The sequence below is a fragment of the Pagrus major genome, chromosome 22, assembly GCF_040436345.1.
Source record: "Pagrus major chromosome 22, Pma_NU_1.0".
In the NCBI taxonomy this organism is placed as follows: Eukaryota; Metazoa; Chordata; class Actinopteri; order Spariformes; family Sparidae; genus Pagrus; species Pagrus major.
The window spans coordinates 12537497-12558821 of NC_133236.1; the positions used below are offsets into that span (position 1 = coordinate 12537497).

General features: G+C 40.2%; 1 protein-coding gene, 12 non-coding genes and 1 pseudogene across 13 annotated transcripts; 6 read left to right on the plus strand and 8 right to left on the minus strand.

Annotated features, from left to right (window-relative positions):
• The first annotated feature begins 660 nt into the window (after positions 1–660).
• Positions 661–4405, plus strand: ccdc25 (coiled-coil domain containing 25). The gene is made up of 9 exons (XM_073493419.1): positions 661–850; positions 1021–1068; positions 1247–1286; positions 1489–1540; positions 2437–2512; positions 2763–2866; positions 2997–3199; positions 3668–3713; positions 3868–4405. The coding sequence occupies exons 1-9, from the start codon at positions 826–828 to the stop codon at positions 3895–3897; spliced, it is 624 nt and encodes a 207-aa protein (XP_073349520.1). The 5' UTR covers positions 661–825; the 3' UTR covers positions 3898–4405.
• A 1508-nt stretch (positions 4406–5913) lies between these two features.
• On the minus strand, positions 5914–5986 carry trnaa-agc (transfer RNA alanine (anticodon AGC)). Its single transcript has one exon. It is a non-coding gene; the product is annotated as a tRNA-Ala (tRNA).
• A 1676-nt stretch (positions 5987–7662) lies between these two features.
• Positions 7663–7735, minus strand: trnaa-agc (transfer RNA alanine (anticodon AGC)). Its single transcript has one exon. It is a non-coding gene; the product is annotated as a tRNA-Ala (tRNA).
• Positions 7736–8334: 599 nt separating this feature from the next.
• trnaa-agc (transfer RNA alanine (anticodon AGC)) lies at positions 8335–8407 on the minus strand. The gene has a single exon. It is a non-coding gene; the product is annotated as a tRNA-Ala (tRNA).
• Positions 8408–9116: 709 nt separating this feature from the next.
• Positions 9117–9235, plus strand: LOC141018548 (5S ribosomal RNA). Its single transcript, XR_012180729.1, has one exon. It is a non-coding gene; the product is annotated as a 5S ribosomal RNA (ribosomal RNA).
• A 2113-nt stretch (positions 9236–11348) lies between these two features.
• Positions 11349–11467, minus strand: LOC141018557 (5S ribosomal RNA). Its single transcript, XR_012180735.1, has one exon. It is a non-coding gene; the product is annotated as a 5S ribosomal RNA (ribosomal RNA).
• Positions 11468–12247: 780 nt separating this feature from the next.
• LOC141018552 (5S ribosomal RNA) lies at positions 12248–12376 on the plus strand (annotated as a pseudogene).
• Positions 12377–12559: 183 nt separating this feature from the next.
• Positions 12560–12678, minus strand: LOC141018569 (5S ribosomal RNA). The gene has a single exon (XR_012180746.1). It is a non-coding gene; the product is annotated as a 5S ribosomal RNA (ribosomal RNA).
• A 361-nt stretch (positions 12679–13039) lies between these two features.
• Positions 13040–13111, plus strand: trnad-guc (transfer RNA aspartic acid (anticodon GUC)). The gene has a single exon. It is a non-coding gene; the product is annotated as a tRNA-Asp (tRNA).
• A 3477-nt stretch (positions 13112–16588) lies between these two features.
• trnad-guc (transfer RNA aspartic acid (anticodon GUC)) lies at positions 16589–16660 on the minus strand. Its single transcript has one exon. It is a non-coding gene; the product is annotated as a tRNA-Asp (tRNA).
• Positions 16661–17018: 358 nt separating this feature from the next.
• On the plus strand, positions 17019–17137 carry LOC141018573 (5S ribosomal RNA). The gene has a single exon (XR_012180750.1). It is a non-coding gene; the product is annotated as a 5S ribosomal RNA (ribosomal RNA).
• Positions 17138–17321: 184 nt separating this feature from the next.
• LOC141018574 (5S ribosomal RNA) lies at positions 17322–17440 on the minus strand. Its single transcript, XR_012180751.1, has one exon. It is a non-coding gene; the product is annotated as a 5S ribosomal RNA (ribosomal RNA).
• A 770-nt stretch (positions 17441–18210) lies between these two features.
• LOC141018550 (5S ribosomal RNA) lies at positions 18211–18329 on the plus strand. The gene has a single exon (XR_012180730.1). It is a non-coding gene; the product is annotated as a 5S ribosomal RNA (ribosomal RNA).
• A 2386-nt stretch (positions 18330–20715) lies between these two features.
• trnad-guc (transfer RNA aspartic acid (anticodon GUC)) lies at positions 20716–20787 on the minus strand. Its single transcript has one exon. It is a non-coding gene; the product is annotated as a tRNA-Asp (tRNA).
• Positions 20788–21325: the final 538 nt, after the last annotated feature.

A 21325-nucleotide genomic window follows, 5' to 3' on the forward strand; every position in this document is an offset into this window, starting at 1 on the left:
AAATTAATGAAATATAGGACTGAAAATATGTAATTATAAAGACTACACAACCAAAAGTCACCAAACCTGTAACTTAAACATTGTAGAGCTGCTCCTGTATATTAGCAGCTCATAGGAACTGAAGAAATACCCTTTCACATAACTGCAGTTGTCAGTGTGACCAGATTTATTGTGATTTTCACCTTATTTAGTACTTTTCTGTTCACTCAGCGGTTTAACACAAAACTAGATTATATTTTACTTTATTTACATCTAAACTGAGACTTTCTTGACTTGGAAAATTATCTTTTGTAGTTGACAAACATCATATGGATGATTCATGGCACAATTCAAGCTTGATCAAGAAATTATTTATCTTTCTTCATTCACTACCATACAACATTTTACCATACATCATTAAAAGCAACACAATAGTTATAGTCAATGTGTGTGTGTGTGTGTGATAAACAAACAGTAATTTAATTAAAAACAGTGCATTCAATCATCTAATTTCTAATTGGGTAAACATCTCTCAAAAGCAAACAGAGAAATTCCCAAAGTCTAAACTTCCGGACAGGGACACAGTGTCAAATGTATGGAATGTCAAGCTTTTATTTTTCTAACACAAATTTGGGTACTTCCTGTCCGCTACATGCTAACTCTCTGCAACTTGACGCAGCTAGCTAACAACTTCCGGGTCAACTTGTACATGCGAGAAGTGACAGCAGCAACGATCAGTCGGCAGACAGATATTTACATTTCTCTGTGGTCATAATTAGTGTGAAAGCTTTCGAATAGTATACACTTACTGCTCATCTTTTATAGGCGACTTTTAATACACTTAAAATGGTGTTTTACTTCACAAGTGCCGGTGAGTGAAGCCACCAGCTAACAGCAATGCTAGCTTTTAGCCTGGTTAGCAAATGCACTTTAAAGCTGTAAGCTTTTATTTCTCTTTTTTCTGTCTGACGTTATTGTGTTTCGTGTCATCTTATATTCTCGTTTCATCCAGTAACTATCGATTTGTTGTGTCTCTCTCAGTGGTGAACCCTCCCTACACAATCTACATGGGAAAAGACAAATATGAAAGTAAGTTCGTTATCATTCTGTCACAGACACACACACCCTTTTTCACACAGTTGCTGCCATAAGTTTAACATTTGTCTCGTGTTGTCTCTGATTATTGTATTACTCTGTTGAACTAATATTTTTCATGTCTCCTAAATGGTGTCGCATCCCCTCTAACTTGCTGTGATTGTTTTTGCAGATGAGGATCTAATAAAGTACGGATGGCCTGAAGACATCTGGTGAGATTTCTGTTTGTTTTTCTTATCTTACACCCTGGAAAAGTTATTGTTGTAAATAAACATAAACATACGTTGTTTAATATCCTGTGATTTAGAATCTTAAGCGCAATTAAAATAAATGTATATTAGATAATATATCTGATTATTAGTTAATGAATTCTTGTTGTTTGAACTGTGTGTGTGTTTTTTTTTCCACATCCAGGTTTCATGTGGACAAGCTGTCTTCGGCTCACGTGTATCTGAGACTGCCAAAGGTATGAAGTCAGCACAATGAACCTGAAATACTGAAATTTAAGCACAAAATCCCGGCTTGAGTCCTGATTGTGCATTATTAAGTTTGGCTGTTAGACAAGTTTATCATTAGTACAAATAACTTTGGCTTGATGTTACTTTCTGCAGATATAAGTTGTCTTTATCTTTGGTCAGTTAACATGTAACCTAGTGCAAAACAGCACAAATAAGACTATATTTGTATATTTGTATGAAGCCCTTGAACACAGCAGACATTCCCAGAACTGCCCTCAGGATGTGCTGCTGCTATGTGACCTCGAAGATATTGATGATTTAGAAGTTTTGTTTGTTTTTTAACTTGACTGTGAGCACAAGTATATAATTCCCCTTCTCCCAAACCTAAGTTTAATTTCGGATGTAATGGCTTTATCAAATTAATTTTCAAATGTATCAGTAGTTTAGCCCCAGAGCCTCTTTCCAGATATATCCAAAGACAAGACAAGACAGCAACAGAGTAACCAGGAGCATGGTGAATGGCAACTGTAAAATACCCCATCGTAGATCTAAATTTGGACAATCTCCATAAAAGGCTGTCAAATCTAATTGCTCATATGAAATCTTTTACAACAAAGGTTAAGTGCTGGCTACAAGCAAACCAAAGCTGTAAAATAAAAAGCGCTGTGCAGCCCTTAAGGCCGCTGTATGCTCGAAAACATACTGGTTTGTACAATATGTCAATGATTAGTCTGTAGGAAAAGTTCTCATACCATGTGTGTTACACACATGAAAAAGTGACGGAAATAGTTTGTAAAGAATGAAAAAGAGCTTTGAAAAATTGTCGGACACAGCCCCCCAATTTTGCCAGGGAATTGTATGTGGGGACAGGGTTGTTGATTGCACTGTGCATGTCTTTTTCTAGGGTCAGACGATAAATGATATCCCGCCAGAAGTGCTGATAGACTGCGCACAGCTGGTGAAAAACAACAGCATTCAAGGTAAAGATCTGGTTCCTGATCATTTCTTGTAATTTGTACAATGATCAGATATCGGGCGCAAGAACGGAGTGTCAGAATGAGCCTAGTGTCTTCTGGTCAACCAGGGCCAAGATCATCCTTAAACCTGCATGCTGACAGAGACCCTGAGATATCATGTCAAAGCCTCTTTCCGCTGTTCTTTGTATGTGACACATGGAGTAGTACCTTGTGTTCAGTGTATATTAAAGCTAAGCATGTTGTATGATGTCAGGCTGTAAGATGAACAACATCAACGTGGTTTACACACCGTGGGCCAACCTGAAGAAAACGGGAGACATGGACGTCGGACAGATCGGCTTCTTTCGACAAAGAGACGTCAGTAGAAATGAACAGAAAACACTCTTAACTCAAAGTTTTGGATTATCTCACAAATTGTTTTACACACATGAATGGCAGCATCACTGACAGACCACTTCGGGTGTTTGATCCCTGCACTGTGTTTCAGGTGAAGATCGTGGCGGTGGAGAAGAAGATCAACGAGATCGTGAACCGCCTGGAGAAAACAAAAGATGAACGCTACCCTGACCTGGCAGCGGAGAAAGAGTCGAGAGACAGAGAGGAGAGGAACGAGAAGAAAGCTCAGCTCCAAGAACAGAAGAAAAAAGAGAAGGATGAAATAAAGAGGAAAAAAGAGATGGAGGACCTCAAGTACATAAAATGCTTTTTAATTGTTTTAGTTGTTTTGGAGGACTAAAACTGCCAAATCAAAAATAAATGAATGACTCCATAAATAAATGTGTGTCATGGGGTCAACTTCTCGCTTTTTTGTTGATCGATTATAGATGCTTTGATCCCAAACCAGTGGCCAGGCTCAGTATTCATTTATTTATTGAGTAATTTATTTATTTGTTGAGCAATTTATGTATTTATTTTTTATTTTTGGCAGTTTTGGTCCTCTGTATTTTGGGTGGGTTTTTTTTCCTTGACATTGTTTTAGTAAAGTTGGTTTGAACTCAAATGATCACCATCTTACCGGACTATACTGTATATTTTGGGGAAATTCTAGCTTTTAATTCTTGACTGAAAACAAACATCATCATACTTAAACCTACATTTTGGTGTAAAATTTGCTTGAGTTACATTCATCAATTGTTATGTTTTGGGTTCTCTCTCCAGGAACTATACGTCACTGATGAAGTCTGAAAATATGCAGACTAATGAGGTGAGGACATATATTTACAAACATATTTTTAGGTCTAGCTTTCACTGACATTATACAGAGAAGTCACTCTACTTCATTCAGTTAAAGAAAAGTTTTTAATACCTCTTGTAATGTTGACTGCATTAACTCGTGTGTCACTGCATGTCGTTTTCAGGATGGTTATGATTCAGATGACTTCATGTGAGAGGTGACCACCAGGCAGCAAGCACACAAAATCCTCCTCCTATCAGATCTGCTGTGAGGATGCTCCCCTGCTGCTTTTGCTTGCTGTAACTCTGCAATGACATTAAGGAAAAACAAAAACAAATGGATACCTTTTTTGCTTTTGGACACTTGGAGCAGAAAGCGAGCCAATGACGGACAGCGCCGGGACTTACTCCACATGCTGATTGGTTTCGAGACGCTGCTTCCAAACCAAACCAAGCTGGCTGGCCTCTTCATCAAGGGACACTGTAGAAGGAACACAGGAGGACGAGAACGCTGAGGATTAATTTGGGGGAGAAAACACTTAAAAGCAAAACTGTGTTGATTGGGTTTTGGACTGATGCTGATGTATGATAAAACTGTTGTATGGGTGTTTGAATAACCCTGCACACCTTTCTGCTAACACTCTTCATGTTGTCATTTCTCTGCATGTCTGATTTTATTGAATACAATTCAGTGTTTGAATTAAAATCACAGTTATAGTTACATATGTTGAAAAGCCCTTATATTCTTTAGCAAAGCACCGTATCCAACTGAAGGACCATAGCGTGTGGAGCCACTGAAGTCCTGAAAGATTTTTTTTTTTTTTTAATTTTAAATCTCATATGCGCAAATTAAGGCCGTTTAGCTAAAATCACATTTCCTTAAAGCTAAGATTACATCTTAAGTTTATGATGGTACAACACCATAAAGCAGAAATTCCTCATTTAAAAAAGCAGAACCATCAAATGTTTAGCATTTTGCTAGAGGAACTACTTTCATGATTTATAGGTTATTAGAAGCTGGCTCACAAGATAATATTTTGTGTGCGCAGGAATAAAAACTTAAGCCTCACTCTCATTCCATAATAGTGATGAAGGACCATAGAAGTTAATTGTTGACCTTTGAAACTAGTTTGACAAAAAATAAATCTTAACTGAAGGTCTTTTTTTTTTTAACAAACGTCTCACACAGTTAATTTAACATCAATCTAAAAGCACACAAGGGGACCTTGAGTAAAGTTTGTTTGTTTTTTGTCAAACATGACCAGTACTTCCACCTCTTCAGTACTGGATCTGCAGTACCAGTTTAAACTGCACCACCAACAGATGAGAAATGTAACAGCAGCATCTATTAGACCTGCAGGGTCTGTCCAATATAATGTAGATTCAATTCCTTTTAGATTCTTCACATTTGAAATATAAACTGTTCAACCCGAAAGGTAGGTTTAAAAATAAAAAACTACAGGTTGTGTAAGTTTTCAAATACATCAGTTTTTGTTTTTTTGCCCTATAGGTCAACACATCTACACATCTCATATACTAAGAAAATCTGCAGATCTAAAAATGCTGAGGCTGTTTTTTCTTAAAAGTGACACACATCTGTTTGTTTGGCTTCCTGACTACTTTTGGAGGATCTGCGGTTTTGTAGAGAAAGTGCTAAGTGTGCTATGGTTCTAAGGGCGTTACAAGCCAGTTTCACGAGGTGCTTTGCATGTACAATAAAACAATATATTAATGTCATTACACTCAATTTTGAGGTTATTTCTGTAATTTAGTTCATTTACTTCAATTGCCAAGATGTTATGTTTCTTTTCTCCAATGTTTCAAATCAGAATCATAGTACCAAGACAATTGTTTTATGATGATAAATCAGCTATTCACATAATGGTGGCAGCAAATGTTCTACATACTGTATCTATAGCAGTAAATCTAGGTGTAGGTAATCAGGCATTTATATATTATAAAGGATCTGATCATGGGCTGCTTTAAGGGGGAAAGGGATATTGCCATGTCTTGACAATTGTCTCCTGAATATCTAGAATGTAGCTTTGTTATTATTATGACTACATGTGCTGATATTTAGAATTAAAACAATTTTTGTCCCTTGATTTTGTTTCTCTTCTACATTTAAATATATTCATGTCAATGGCCAAATAATAATAATTTAAAATACTTCAGTCAAACTTATATGATTGTAGTTCTATGGCCATGACGAGATTGGGATAAAGGTATTTTGGAGGATGCGGGCATCGATCCCGCTACCTCTCGCATGCTAAGCGAGCGCTCTACCATTTGAGCTAATCCCCCTTGCAAGTCAGTGAGTGTTGACGTCATCAAATTCGGGGAAATCCGGAGTGTTTTTACATTATTACATTATAATTACATTATATTGTTAAGTAAAGCCGCTGATGGTGAAACCCAGCCAATAACAGCAACTAAGCCACATTATAGCCAGTGGTGGAAGAGGTATTCAGATCATTTATTTAAGTAAAAGTACCTTGCTATCAGTAGCTAAATGTAGTTAAAGTATTAAAGTAAAAGTACTGGTTTGGCCCGACTTACTGATATATGATAATACATTATATAATACGATTATTAATACTGAAGTAGAGTCGAGTAGAGTACCTCTAAATTCTACTTTAGTATTTGTCTTTTTTAAGACCATAAATCACAAGAATCATAAGTATTCAGTTACACGAACCAGAGCGTGCTTAACAGTGTATTTTCTAAGTAAAATTTTAAATGACACGTCTTTTATTTTATTGTCAATGCAACACTTGTGTGATACTGTACACCTGGTAAATGTGTCCACTGTTGCAGGGGCAGTGTTGCCAGATCTCGCGAGACAAATAAGCAACCAGGCCTTTGAAAACAAGCCCAAAACAAGCACCTTTTGCTACGGAGCCCCCCTAGGTTCCGGGGAGAGAAAAACAAATAAATTGTGTGCACGTTTTTACAATCTGTGTGGACGGATTGTAAACGGTGGGTACTACAGATTGCCAATTTGCATCCATGTGGACAGATCGGTAAACTGTGCGCAGTTTTATTTTTCTCCCCCCTGAGCTTTATACCACCTTTTCACATTATTTAACATTAGAAAACAGATGGGATATCAAATATAAACTGATTTACCAAGTACATTATATACACAGTAAAGCTCCACAAATAAATATCATCCTGAATTCACAAATTCTTTATTGTTGCTTTTATGCACTCATCTTCCTTTTTTCTTTTAGCTACATGACTTTGAAACAATGTCATAGAATAAAACACAAAAGAAACTTCCTTCTTTCATTTTAAATATATCTTGGCATTGTTGCTAAAAAAAAAAAAAAAAAACTCTCCTACAGTCAATCAGTCGCGCTCCTTCATTTAAACGTCACCGACGTGTTTCTTCTTACTTCCTAAACAGAAAAAAGACGGCCCTGCTCAGCATCCGCTCTGATTGGCTAGTACTCGTTGCCATCAGGGCCAGAGCCAATTAGAAGCAGGATGTGGGTGGGAAAAAAACTCTGCTGTCTCCTCTGTGTGTGTGTGTGTGTGTGTGTGTGTGTGTGTGTGTGTGTGTGTGTGTGTGTGTGTGTGTGTGTGAGTGTGTGTGTGTGTGTGTGTGTGTGTGTGTGTGTGTGTGTGTGTGTGTGAGGGGCGAGGGGGGCGCAGGGGGAACAGGTAGGACAAACTATCCTACGTTTAAATAACATCGAAAATATCTGCTTGACAACTTATTACGGAGCTGGGAACAAGCCCAAATGAGCAACTACACTTTAGAAACAAGCCCAAGAAAACCGCGACCCGCGACTACCAATATTTATAAGCAACTTCACAGAAAAAGAAGCCCAAAGTCGCTTATAATAAGCGGACTTGGCAACACTGTGCAGGGGTTGCGTGTAAATAGGAAAAACAAACTTGGGTCACATCAGTGTGATTGGTTGTGTTTTTGAAAGTGCAAATGTGTTGTTATGAAGGACGAAAAGTAAATGATTTGGAGGATGCGGGCATCGATCCCGCTACCTCTCGCATGCTAAGCGAGCGCTCTACCATTTGAGCTAATCCCCCACGATGCTCCGCGGAGGAGGACGCCAGCTTATAAAATGAAATACAGAGAAAACATGATTTTTGTGTTTACAAACTTTGCTTTCACGATTCTCAGTCAAAACTCGAATCTGCTTTCTCGTAACTTATCATGTTTTTGTGCACTGATTTTGTGTCTGGATCTTGTTATTCTCGCATTACTCAAACGTACAGGAATAAAATTAAAAACTCACCACGTGTGAAGAAACCATCTTGGAGTGACACCGCATTTGATAAACCAGGGAAATGATATCCGGGTTGATTCGGGCTCAAAATGGATTTGTGGTTTTTTTTCCATAACTGAGGAAAATAAGGTCCTAAGAACACTGTTTGAAGCTAGAAAGGTGGCAGGGTCCGCCACATATAAACAAAGTAAAACAGTATGAAATGGTGTTGTCCTTTAAGGTCAGTTTGTTTATTCAGTCAAGTAAAGAGTTTGATTTGTTTGTTTAGGCATAAAAAATCAGTCTGTGGATACCTTTCTCCTCTGATCCCAAAACTACATGGTACACCTTTTAAAAAATGAGACAAATTGACAAGAAGAAAGGAAAGGAAAGGAAAAAAATAGACGGAAAACGAAAAGTTGGAGGATGCGGGCATCGATCCCGCTACCTCTCGCATGCTAAGCGAGCGCTCTACCATTTGAGCTAATCCCCCTTACTGCCACAACCTCTATGACGTCAGTTTATCTAGATATAAAGAGGTGAAATCTTGGCGCTGTAGACTATTCCGTAAATGGGAAAACATTGATAAAGCACGAGTGTCTCAAAGATATAGCCTACAGTCAGCTGCCTTGAGGAAATCAGATTACATCCATAGATACAGATAGAGACCACGTAATCACAGAGATTTGAGGAGAGAAGTAACCACTGAGCTAAGCCAGTGTCAGCCATGTTGAACACGGAAATAAACCTTTTAAAGCTGCTGGGCGCTGTCCAGTGTTTTCTCTCGCTTTGATTCCAAACTACACCACAGATTAGGAAACATTTACATGAATGTCTTCTTTAAGTGCATACAATCGCTGTAAAGTCGTTATTTAACACAACATTCTCATTAGTACCTTCAACGCAGAGAAGAGCAGCTTTAAAAGGTTTATTTCCGTCTCTTACCTTCGCACTGGCTTAGCTCAGTGGTTACTTCTCTCCTCAAATCTATTTGATTACGTGGTCTCTATCCCGCCCGGGATCAAACCACGGGCGCTGTCCAGTGTTTTCTTAAACACATTACTGTTCAACATGTATAATTACTCTTTTTGTCTCAAAAGTTGTTCAACTATGCTAATGTATCTATATGCATAGATATACACAAATGTTTATGACGGAGCTGTTGAACGTGTAGAAATACTGCATTTGTCACTGCTTCTCTCGCTTACGGCCATACCACTCTGAACACGCCCGATCTCGTCCGATCTCGGAAGCTAAGCAGGGTCGGGCCTGGTTAGTACTTGGATGGGAGACCGCCTGGGAATACCAGGTGCTGTAAGCTTTTTACTTCTCTGCATAAAGCAAGGTATGCAGTCAATTATTCAAATAATAATAATATATTATTTTTATATTTTAACTATTTAGCATAGTTGACATGTTGGCAACACGTTTTGGGGAATTTCAGTGTTTGCTTCATCTTATAGAAGACATTGAGTGAGTACTCAGATAAAGCACAAGTACCTCACAATCTTTTTGAAGTACAGCGGGCTACCCTGAGGAAAAATACGTTCTATTAAACCTTTACAGGTGAAAATAATTTCATACTTTTTATTCACAAATAATTATAACATGAGCACAGAAAGAAATAACTGAATGGGTAAATTATTAAACATCAACAGGCCACCATTAAAGGTGGCAAGTGATAACTACACGGTGAGCTCCGGTGTTGTGCCAGAAAACCAATTTGGTGCCCTAGGCAAGATTTTAGCTGGCGCCCCCCCTGCAACACAGTCAATTTCACAATCAATTTTCATACACTCACACAGAAACTGCATGTATGTATTCAAGATTTTATTTCTTTTAAGTCAAAAATATCACACCAAATAAAAACTGAAGAAAGAAACAAGTGATCAATGAAAAATACAATATAAATAAGGTAGTGCACAAACACATTAAAGAATACTGTCACTCTGGTGTGCTGAGGTAGAGGGGACAGGAGCACCTGATGCTGTGTCACTGGGTGTGGTGTTGAAATATTTTAAAAGTGCATCTGAGAGAGAAGAGAAGTATATGTGACCACTGGATGTTACATTTTAATAAAAAACAGATGCTTGGTGTGTGCTATACATAAGACTAATATAGACTAATAATGAAAATACATGAGATTCATTCAACTTTATCATCATTGCAATGCAATTCAGTCTAACCAGAGTGCAAAAAGCAGTAAAGTGCAGTGAAATTAATATATATATGTAGCCTATGAATGATATGGGAAAGCTAAGGTATGGAGTATTAACAGTAATACACTTTAACTGCACTTTAACACTGATGTAAACTTTAACAAACATAAACTGTGACACAATAAACCAAAGGCTTACAACTACCCAATTACTTATAAAGGGGATGGAAAACTAATGGCATTTTAACTGACATACAGGCAGGGAAACACAGCCAACAGGTTGAAATAACACCTTTCTCTTGGTCTTTGGGTCACGGTTGGGTCGGATTCAGTCACAATATTAGATGTATATATTAAACGTTTAGGCCTTTGTGTTGTTAACCCCTACTTCCTTTTGGTGTGACAATTTTTACTCTTTCTGACATTTGAGAACAGTGAAATAACCATAAATTACACGATCTTAACTGAAATTACTCAAAATGTCCCAAAACATTTTTTATCAGCATTGCTGCTCCTGATTTTAGCATGTCAGAGCTGCAGTGAGTCAAATTTGACCCATATGTATTGAAATTAATTTCACTGTAGGTGCACCAGAGGGGGTAAAATCAAGGAAAGTGGTGATTGTAATTACAAAGACACCTTTCTGGCTAACCTTCCCGATTCCTACACATACACATATACACTGACCAACATGTCACCTGGAAACATTTACACGAATGTCTTCTTTTAGAGCATAAAAGCGCTGTAAAGTCGTTTTTCAACACAAGATTGTCATCAGTAGCTTCAGCGCAGAGAAGAGCAGCTGTAAAAGCATTAATTCCCTGTTATTCATGTGCACTGGCTTAGCTCAGTGGTTACTTCTCTCCTCAAATCTCTGTGATTTCGCGGTCTCCATCCCTCCCCGGGATCAAACCACGGGCGCTGTCCAGTGTTTTCTTCAGCACATGACCGTTCAACATGTACAAATACTATATTTGTCACTGATTTTCTCGCTTACGGCCATACCACTCTGAACACGCCCGATCTCGGAAGCTCGGCCCTGGTTAGTACTTGGATGGGAGACCGCCTGGGAATACCAGGTGCTGTAAGCTTTTTTACTTCTCTGCATAAAGCAAGGTGTGCAGTCAACATGCACACATTTACACTTTTGATGCAAATATATGAAAAATGAGCAAAATACAACCATGTTTCTCAGACAAGCTGCTCTGTTGTTCAAAGCTGTCTCCGCTGAAGAAGGAGCAGCAGCGCCCTCTGCTGTCTGTACGGAGAAGTAAAAAGCTTACAGCACCTGGTATTCCCAGGCGGTCTCCCATCCAAGTACTAACCAGGCCCGACCCTGCTTAGCTTCCGAGATCGGACGAGATCGGGCGTGTTCAGAGTGGTATGGCCGTAAGCGAGAAAATCAGTGACAAATATAGTATTTGTACATGTTGAACGGCCATGTGCTGAAGAAAACACTGGACAGCGCCCGTGGTTTGATCCCGGGGAGGGATGGAGACCGCGAAATCACAGAGATTTGAGGAGAGAAGTAACCACTGAGCTAAGCCAGTGCACATGAATAACAGGGAATTAATGCTTTTACAGCTGCTCTTCTGAAGCAGAAGGTACTGATGACAATCCTGTGTTGAAAAACGACTTTACAGAGCTTTTGGCCCAAGTCTCGCGCCATTTTTTGTATGATTGTGAAGTCCAAATGTGTTTTTAAAAAATTAAATGAGTTTTGACTGTAGCGGTTGAATGAAACTACATTTCCTCAGGGTAGCCCACATTACTAGTCAGACTCATGTTTATAACAGCAGTTTCTCTTCAGCTGTGCTGCTCTGGTATATCTCACTGGTTACTTCGAACAATAATGGCTTTGATTCCAAACTGCACCACAGATTAAGAAACATTTACATGCATGTCTTCTGTAAGAGCACAAAAGCTCTGTAAAGTCGTTTTTCAACACAGGATTGTCATCAGTACCTTCAGCGCAGAGAAGAGCAGCTGTGAAAGCATTAATTCCCTGTTATTCATGCGCACTGGCTTAGCTCAGTGGTTACTTCTCTCCTCAAATCTCTGTGATTTCGCGGTCTCCATCCCTCCCCGGGATCAAACCACGGGCGCTGTCCAGTGTTTTCTTCAGCACATGACCGTTCAACATGTACAAATACTATATTTGTCACTGATTTTCTCGCTTACGGCCATACCACTCTGAACACGCCCGATCTCGTCCGATCTCGTCCGATCTCGGAAGCTAAGCAGGGTCGGGCCTGGTTAGTACTTGGATGGGAGACCGCCTGGGAATACCAGGTGCTGTAAGCTTTTACTTCTCCGTACAGACAGCAGAGGGCGCTGCTGCTCCCTCTTCAGCGGAGACAGCTTTGAACAACAGAGCAGCTTGTCTGAGAAACATGGTTGTATTTTGCTCATTTTTCATATATTTGCATCAAAAGTGTAAATGTGTGCATGTTGACTGCACACCTTGCTTTATGCAGAGAAGTAAAAAGCTTACAGCACCTGGTATTCCCAGGCGGTCTCCCATCCAAGTACTAACCAGGCCCGACCCTGCTTAGCTTCCGAGATCGGACGAGATCGGGCGTGTTCAGAGTGGTATGGCCGTAAGCGAGGGATACAGAGACAAATACAGTATTTATACATGTCCAACAGCTCCGTCATGATCATTTGTGTATATTTATGCACATAGAAACATTAGTATTGTTGAACAAGTTTTGGGGAATGCTAGTGTTTTCACAGTGGGGGTACATGTCAGTGTTGGTGTCATCTTACAGAAGACATTATTCACAAATAATTATCACATAAGCACAGAAAAAAATAATCGAATGGGTAAATAATTAAACATCAACAGGCCACCATTAAAGGTGGCAAGTGATAATTACACGGAGAGCTCCGAATAACACCAAGCAGTTACGGATAAAAAAGAGCCCACAGATTTCAGTGACGTGGTCAGTTTATTGTCTACGTCATTCCTCGTTAGTATAGTGGACAGTATCTCCGCCTGTCACGCGGAAGACCGGGGTTCGATTCCCCGACGGGGAGTTTCTTTTCCTCTTGTCTCATGTGGTACTTTCAGGAGTGTCTTCTCTTTCCTTTTGTCAATAGATTTCGAAAAATATACAAATTTCAGACAAGTTGCTCTGTTGTTCAAGGCTGTCTCCACTGAATCGCCCTCTGCTGTCTGTACAGAGAAGTGAAAAAGCTTACAGCACCTGGTATTCCCAGGCCGCGAAATCACAAAGATTTGAGGAGAGAAGTAACCACTGAGCTAAGCCAGTGTGCATGAATAATGTGGAAATATACCTTTTAAAGCTGCTCTTCTCTGCATAAAACGAAAAACGACTTTACAACGCTTTTATGCTCTTAAAGAAGACATTCATGTAAATGTTTGTGATGTACTCAGGTGAAGCAGAAGTACCTCAAAGCTGTACTAAAGTAATGGAGGCTACCCTGAGGAAATGTAGTTTCATTCAACCGCTACAGTCAAAACTCATTTCATTTTTTAAAAACACATTTGGACTTCACAATCATACAATAAATTCATAATTTTGAGACAAAGGTACTTTACCTGAGTTCTCCCATTTACAGAGTGGACTGCAGCAATCACACTCACGTTCATAAAACACATTTCTCTCCAGTATCTCTGCACTGGTCTATCTCAGTGGGTGCTTCATCACTAGTTTTATTAACAAATAACAGCTCTATATCCCACCATGGGCGCTCTCCGGGGTTTTCTGTCCCTCTGAGTTCAAACTGCATCACAAAATTAGAACAGTGACTTCTTAAAGAGGATAAAAACACTGTAAAGTAGTATCTCCACAACTGCCTCGCATCAAGATTTACAGAGAAGACAACAGCTACCTTGAAAATGTGTACTTCTGTTTTTTACAGGTTAATAATTCACTCCATATCTTGACACTGTTGTATCACTAATGTAAGTGCTGTGATACCATTATTACACTAAAAAGCCAGAAGAGCGGTCATGACAACCACATCAGACAAACCTTTAAGACAGAGACTGTGTTCCTATTTTTGTGTCTTTGGTCTTTATTGTGAAAATAGGGTTGAAATTGTCAAAAGTCCACAATTCTTTATTTCACAGTTAGTAGCACAGTACTTTGTTTTACAATCAGAACTCAACACATCCTTCTATATCATAGAATAAACTTTTTTTTTTCAAATATTTTTATTGAAAAGTTCAAGATACTTCCAATTACAGGGATACAATTAACCTTTTCTTTTTTCTTTTATACATATATGCATATGTAAACAGTCACATATACACATAAGAATAAACTTAAATCATGATGACGATTTTGCTGTTTAAAATTATTCAACACATAATAAGTTACATGTTATTTGCAAAAATAGGTGCTAATATTTTTAGTCACAAGATGAAGAAATTTCAAAAGTGAAATATTGATGCGTCACTTTTACAAATGTGAAGTAGTGTCCATATGTTATAAAAAAAAATGTGTGACACTTACTCAAGTCCTCTATTTAAGTAATATTTTGAAGTACTCAGATTTAAGTACTCCCATTTACTGCCATTTTATAGGACCTACTTTTTGTTTGTGTGTGTTTGAGAGAGAGTTTCTTCAGTCTTATGAAAAAGCGGAAAAAACAACAGTCAAAGTACCACCTTACCACTACTTCACTTTCGACTTCCCAATGAGGAAGCTGTGGGATTTTTAGACTTTTTAGACTTAGACTTAGACATACTTTATTGTTATTCAGTGTGCAACAAGTGAACACAGAATTAAATTTAGTTTCAAAATAAAATATGAAAGTATATAAAAAAAATACCACAATAAGAATAATAAATATCAAAAACAGAAACATATTGAAAGTGCAAATTATTGAAAGTGACATTGTTGAGTTAGGTAGTGCAAATATTTTGAGGAAACAAGGTATCCAGAATAAACGACAGTTGTCACTTAGAGTTCAGCAGTCTGATGACATGGGGGGGAAAGCTGTTACAGAGCCTTGTGGTCCTGCACCGACTGCTGCAGAACCTCTTTCCAGAGGCCAGCACGGAAAACAGTCCATGAGGGTGGGAGGACTCTTTGATAATATTCCCAGCTCAGGACATGCAGCACTTGGGAGCAATGTCCTGAATGGAGGGGAGAGAAGTCCCAATGATCTTCTCTGCTGTCCTCACCACTCTCCTCACATTCCTCCAGTCAGAGGCTTTGCAGCTTCCACACCACATGGAGATGCAGCTGGTCAGGATGCTCTCTATGGTGCTCCTGTAGAATGTAGTGAGGATGGGCGGGGGCAGGAGGGCTCTCCTCATCCTTCGCAGGAAGTGCAGACGCTGCTGTGCCTTCTTGACCAGTGCCGCAGTGTTCACAGACCAGGTGAGGTTGTCTGTGATGTGCACCCCCAGGAACTTGGTGCTGCTGACCACCTCCACAGCCGTGTTATTGATGAGAAGTGGAGCGTGGCTGGGCTGCTTCTTCCTGAAGTCGACAATGATCTCTTTGTCCACGTTCAGGATCAAGTTGTTTTTGCTACATCAGCCCACCAGCTGCTCCACCTCCTCCCTGTAAGCCAGGTCGTGGTCATCCCTGATGAGGCCCACCACTGTTGTGTTTGTCCTCCGCAAACTTCACAATGTGGATGGTGGTAGCCCTTGGGACGCAGCAGGGGGCTCAGGACACAGCCTTGAGGGGAGCCTGTGTTGAGGGTGATGACACTGGAGGTATTCTGACCGACCGAAGACTGTGGTCTTTCAGGGAGGAAGTCTAGCAGCCAGTTGCACAGGGGGGTGCTGAAGCCCCGGGGTCCCAGTTTGTCTACCAGATGCTGTGGTGTGATGCTGATGGTATTAAATGCTGAACTGAAGTCCAGGAACAGCATCCGAACATGAGTGTTTTTCTCCTCCAGGTGTGCAAGGCTCAAGTGAAGAGCGGTGAAGATGGCATCCTCAGTGGAGCGGTTTGGCTGGTAGGCAAACTGGAAGGGGTCAAACGTGGCAGGGAGTCTGGAGGTGATGTGCTCCTTTACCAACCTTTCAATGCATTTCATCATAGGAGTAGGAGTGCGATGGGCCGGTAGTCATTGAGTGATGTGATTTGAGGTTTCTTTGGCACTGGGATGATGGAGGCAGTTTTGAAACATGATGGGACTTTGGCTTGATCCAGTGAGGTGTTAAAAATGTCAGTTCGGACACAAGCCAGCTGATCTGCACATTCCCTGAGCACCCGCCCAGGTATGTCGTCAGGGCCCGGAGCCTTCCGTGAGTAGACACTCCTCTGAGACCTTCGCACCTCAGCTATGTCAGGGCAGAGTGCCTTTTCATCCTGGTGGGGAACAGTTTTCACAGCAGGAGTGTTGCTCAGTGCCTCAAACCTCCCAAAGAAAGCACCACTGTGCTAATAGTTTGAGGGGCTTGAAGAACACATAAGTATTTCTATTTTCTGCCATTTTAAACTTCTTTTTATTTTAGTATTTAGTCTTATGAAAAAGTGGAAGGAACAATACTGAAAGTACCACATGAGACAAAAGGAAAAGAAACTCCCCGTCGGGGAATCGAACCCCGGTCTTCCGCGTGACAGGCGGAGATACTGTCCACTATACTAACGAGGAATGACGTAGACAATCATGTGACCATGTCATCAAAATCTGTGGGCCCTTCTCTATTCGTAACTGCTTGATATTCGGAGCTCTCCGTGTAATTATCACTTGCCACCTTTAATGGTGGCCTGTTGATGTTTAATTATTTACCCATTCGATTATTTTTTTCTGTGCTTATGTGATAATTATTTGTGAATAATGTCTTCTGTAAGATGACACCAACACTGACATGTACCCCCACTGTGAAAACACTAGCATTCCCCAAAACTTGTTCAACAATACTAATGTTTCTATGTGCATAAATATACACAAATGATCATGACGGAGCTGTTGGACATGTAGAAATACTGCATTTGTCACTGACTTTCTCGCTTACGGCCATACCACTCTGAACACGCCCGATCTCGTCCGATCTCGGAAGCTAAGCAGGGTCGGGCCTGGTTAGTACTTGGATGGGAGACCGCCTGGGAATACCAGGTGCTGTAAGCTTTTTACTTCTCTGCATAAAGCAAGGTGTGCAGTCAACATGCTCACATTTACACTTTTGATGCAAATATATGAAAAATGAGCAAAATACAACCATGTTTCTCAGACAAGCTGCTCTGTTGTTCAAAGCTGTCTCCGCTGAAGAGGGAGCAGCAGCGCCCTCTGCTGTCTGTACGGAGAAGTAAAAAGCTTACAGCACCTGGTATTCCCAGGCGGTCTCCCATCCAAGTACTAACCAGGCCCGACCCTGCTTAGCTTCCGAGATCGGACGAGATCGGGCGTGTTCAGAGTGGTATGGCCGTAAGCGAGAAAATCAGTGACAAATGCAGTATTTGTACATGTTGAACGGTCATGTGCTGAAGAAAACACTGGACAGCGCCCGTGGTTTGATCCCGGGGAGGGATGGAGACCGCGAAATCACAGAGATTTGAGGAGAGAAGTAACCACTGAGCTAAGCCAGTGCGCATGAATAACAAGGAATTAATGCTTTCACAGCTGCTCTTCTCTGCGCTGAAGGTACTGATGACAATCCTGTGTTGAAAAACGACTTTACAGAGCTTTTGTGCTCTTACAGAAGACATGCATGTAAATGTTTCTTAATCTTGGAATCAAAGCCATTATTGTTCGAAGTAACCAGTGAGATATACCAGAGCAGCACAGCTGAAGAGAAGCTGCTGTTATAAACCTGAGTCTGACTAGTAATGTGGGCTACCCTGAGGAAATGTAGTTTCATTCAACCGCTACAGTCAAAACTCATTTCATTTTTTAAAAACACATTTGGACTTCACAATCATGCAAAAAATGGCGCGAGACTTGGGCCAAAAGCTCTGTAAAGTCGTTTTTCAACACAAGATTGTCATCAGTACCTTCAGCGCAGAGAAGAGCAGCTGTGAAAGCATTAATTCCCTGTTATTCATGCGCACTGGCTTAGCTCAGTGGTTACTTCTCTCCTCAAATCTCTGTGATTTCGCGGTCTCCATCCCTCCCCGGGATCAAACCACGGGCGCTGTCCAGTGTTTTCTTCAGCACATGACCGTTCAACATGTACAAATACTGCATTTGTCACTGCTTCTCTCGCTTACGGCCATACCACTCTGAACACGCCCGATCTCGTCCGATCTCGGAAGCTAAGCAGGGTCGGGCCTGGTTAGTACTTGGATGGGAGACCGCCTGGGAATACCAGGTGCTGTAAGCTTTTTACTTCTCCGTACAGACAGCAGAGGGCGCTGCTGCTCCTTCTTCAGCGGAGACAGCTTTGAACAACAGAGCAGCTTGTCTGAGAAACATGGTTGTATTTTGCTCATTTTTCATATATTTGCATCAAAAGTGTAAATGTGTGCATGTTGACTGCACACCTTGCTTTATGCAGAGAAGTAAAAAAGCTTACAGCACCTGGTATTCCCAGGCGGTCTCCCATCCAAGTACTAACCAGGGCCGAGCTTCCGAGATCGGGCGTGTTCAGAGTGGTATGGCCGTAAGCCGAAGAAAGGGTGACAAATGCAGTATTTCTACATGTTGAACGGCCATGTGCTGAAGAAAACACTGGACAGCGCCCGTGGTTTGATCCCGGGGAGGGATGGAGACCGCGAAATCACAGAGATTTGAGGAGAGAAGTAACCACTGAGCTAAGCCAGTGCGCATGAATAACAGGGAATTAATGCTTTTACAGCTGCTCTTCTGAAGCAGAAGGTACTGATGACAATCCTGTGTTGAAAAACGACTTTACAGCGCTTTTGTGCTCTTACAGAAGACATGCATGTAAATGTTTCTTAATCTGTGGTGCAGTTTGGAATCAAAGCGATTATTGTTTGAAGTAACCAGTGAGATATACCAGAGCAGCACAGCTGAAGAGAAACTGCTGTTATAAACCTGAGTCTGACTAGTAATGTGGGCTACCCTGAGGAAATGTAGTTTCATTCAACCGCTACAGTCAAAACTCATTTCATTTTTTTAAAATACATTTGGACTTCACAATCATGCAAAAAATGGCGCGAGACTTAGGCCTAAACATGTTAAATGTCAGATTAAAGTAATGTGTGGATCTGATTTCCTCAGGGTAGCTCAAGGTACAATTTTGAGACACTTGTACTTTACCTGAGTTCTCCCATTTACAGAGTGGACGGCAGCAATCACACTCACGTTTATAAAAAAAAACATTTCTCCCCAGTATCTCTGCATGGGTCTATCTAAGTGGTTGCTTCATCCCTAGTTTTATTATGAAATAACAGCTCTATATCCCACCACGGATGCTCTCCAGGGTTTTCTGTCCCTCTGATATCAAACTGCATCACATATTAGAAACATTTACAGTAATGTCTTCTATAAGATGATGTGATTGCAATATATCAACTTAAAAGATGCAATGATACTTTATTTTAAATTTAAATACATTTAATTAATGAGAAATAGTTTTATATTAAAAGTTACACTGCATTTTGTTCCCATCAAATTATATTTTAATTAAAAAGTAAATGTATTCAGTTGATCACTAGTAGTTTTCAATAATTTTTCATAATATCCACCTCTCTTAAAACACAATGTCAGCCCATAGCCATTGAACATACATTTAGGAAATAGCATGTTAGATCACTAATTCTTGCCTCTTTTTTAGTCTGATTGAACAGTAAATTCATTGTGGCCCACTGACCTCCCTCCCTCTACTTGTACAGCGGGACTACCGGATCACCAAGGGTAGTGTGGACACAGGAGGACAGCCAAGAACAGGCACTTGGCCTTGGGTCCCACTGTTCTGCCCTCCCTCTTGTCCAGTTGACTACCAGGCACACAAATATCTCTGTCACACAATATTATAAATAATATTAATGAATTATATTATAATACTAGAAATATTTTGAGAGCAGGATGATGGATAAACTGTCATCGCTGCTGGTGAAGGAGTCCCACCCCATGCAGGACACTATCACAGCACTGGGCAGCTCCTATAGTGATAGACTGATACACACCAAGTGTGTGAAGGAGAGGTATCGAAGGTCCTTCCTTCCTGCTGCTGTCAGACTCTACAATCAGCACTGCTCCAAGTAGACCTCACTTGTGCACTGTGCAATAAAAACTCTATACATAACTCATTTCTCATTTTGGTTTGCACTATCTGGGCAATTACTCATATTCATTATTTATTAATAACAATACACTGCCCACACTGTTTATAATTACACTGTTTATATTTGTACATATAATGTATATACAAGTCTATTTCTATTTCTCACCTTTTGATTATATTGTTTATTTTTTTTACTGTTATTATTGTTTATTGTTATATTGAACTGTCCTTTGGCTGCTGTGATGCACAAATTTCCCCGTTTGCGGGACAAATAAAGGAATTCTGATTCTGATTCTGATTTTCAGTCACAAAATGGAGAAAAATGTGGGATTATTTTTTGCTTTACTTATAAAAGGCTGAATCTAGTACATTTACCCAAGTACGGTGCCTGAGTAGTATATTTTGAGGAGCCTGAACCACTATTGAACACTCCCGTTTTCTGCCATTTTATACTTCTTTCTATTCCTGTCTTTAGTCTTGCTCCGTAGAAAAGTACCACATGAGACAAGAAGAAAAGAAACTCCCCGTCGGGGAATCGAACCCCGGTCTTCCGCGTGACAGGCGGAGATACTGTCCACTATACTAACGAGGAATGACGTAGACAACCATGTGACCATGTCATGGAAATCTGTGGGCCCTTCTCTATCCGTAACTGCTTGATATTCGGAGCTCTCCGTGTAATTATCACTTGCCACCTTTAATGGTGGCCTGTTGATGTTTAATTATTTACCAATTTAATTATTTCTTTCTGTGCTCATTTTATAATCATTTGTGAATAGAAAGTGTGACATTTGTTTCACCTGTAGAGGTTTAATGGAACGTATTTTCCATTTTGCATAAATATACACAAATGATCATGACGGAGCTGTTGAACATGTATAAATATTGTATTTGTCACTGGTTCTCTCGCTTTGACCCATATGTATTGAAATTAATTTTACTGTAGGTGCACCAGTGGGGGTAAAATCAAGGAAAGTGGTGGTTGTAATTACAAAGACACCTTTCTGGCTAACCTTCCCGATTCCTACACATACACATATACACTGACCAACATGTCATCTGGAAACATTTACACGAATGTCTTCTTTTAGAGCACAAAAGCGCTGTAAAGTCGTTTTTCAACACAGGAT

What these genes read in the sequence shown, in the direction of transcription:
- ccdc25 (XM_073493419.1), top strand. Translation starts at nt 826, where the DNA reads ATGGTGTTTTACTTCACAAGTGCCG. An exon ending in GGATGGCCTGAAGACATCTG is followed by an intron (nt 1,287 to 1,488) that starts GTGAGATTTCTG and finishes TTCCACATCCAG; the next exon opens with GTTTCATGTGGACAAGCTGT. An exon ending in GCTTCTTTCGACAAAGAGAC is followed by an intron (nt 2,867 to 2,996) that starts GTCAGTAGAAAT and finishes ACTGTGTTTCAG; the next exon opens with GTGAAGATCGTGGCGGTGGA.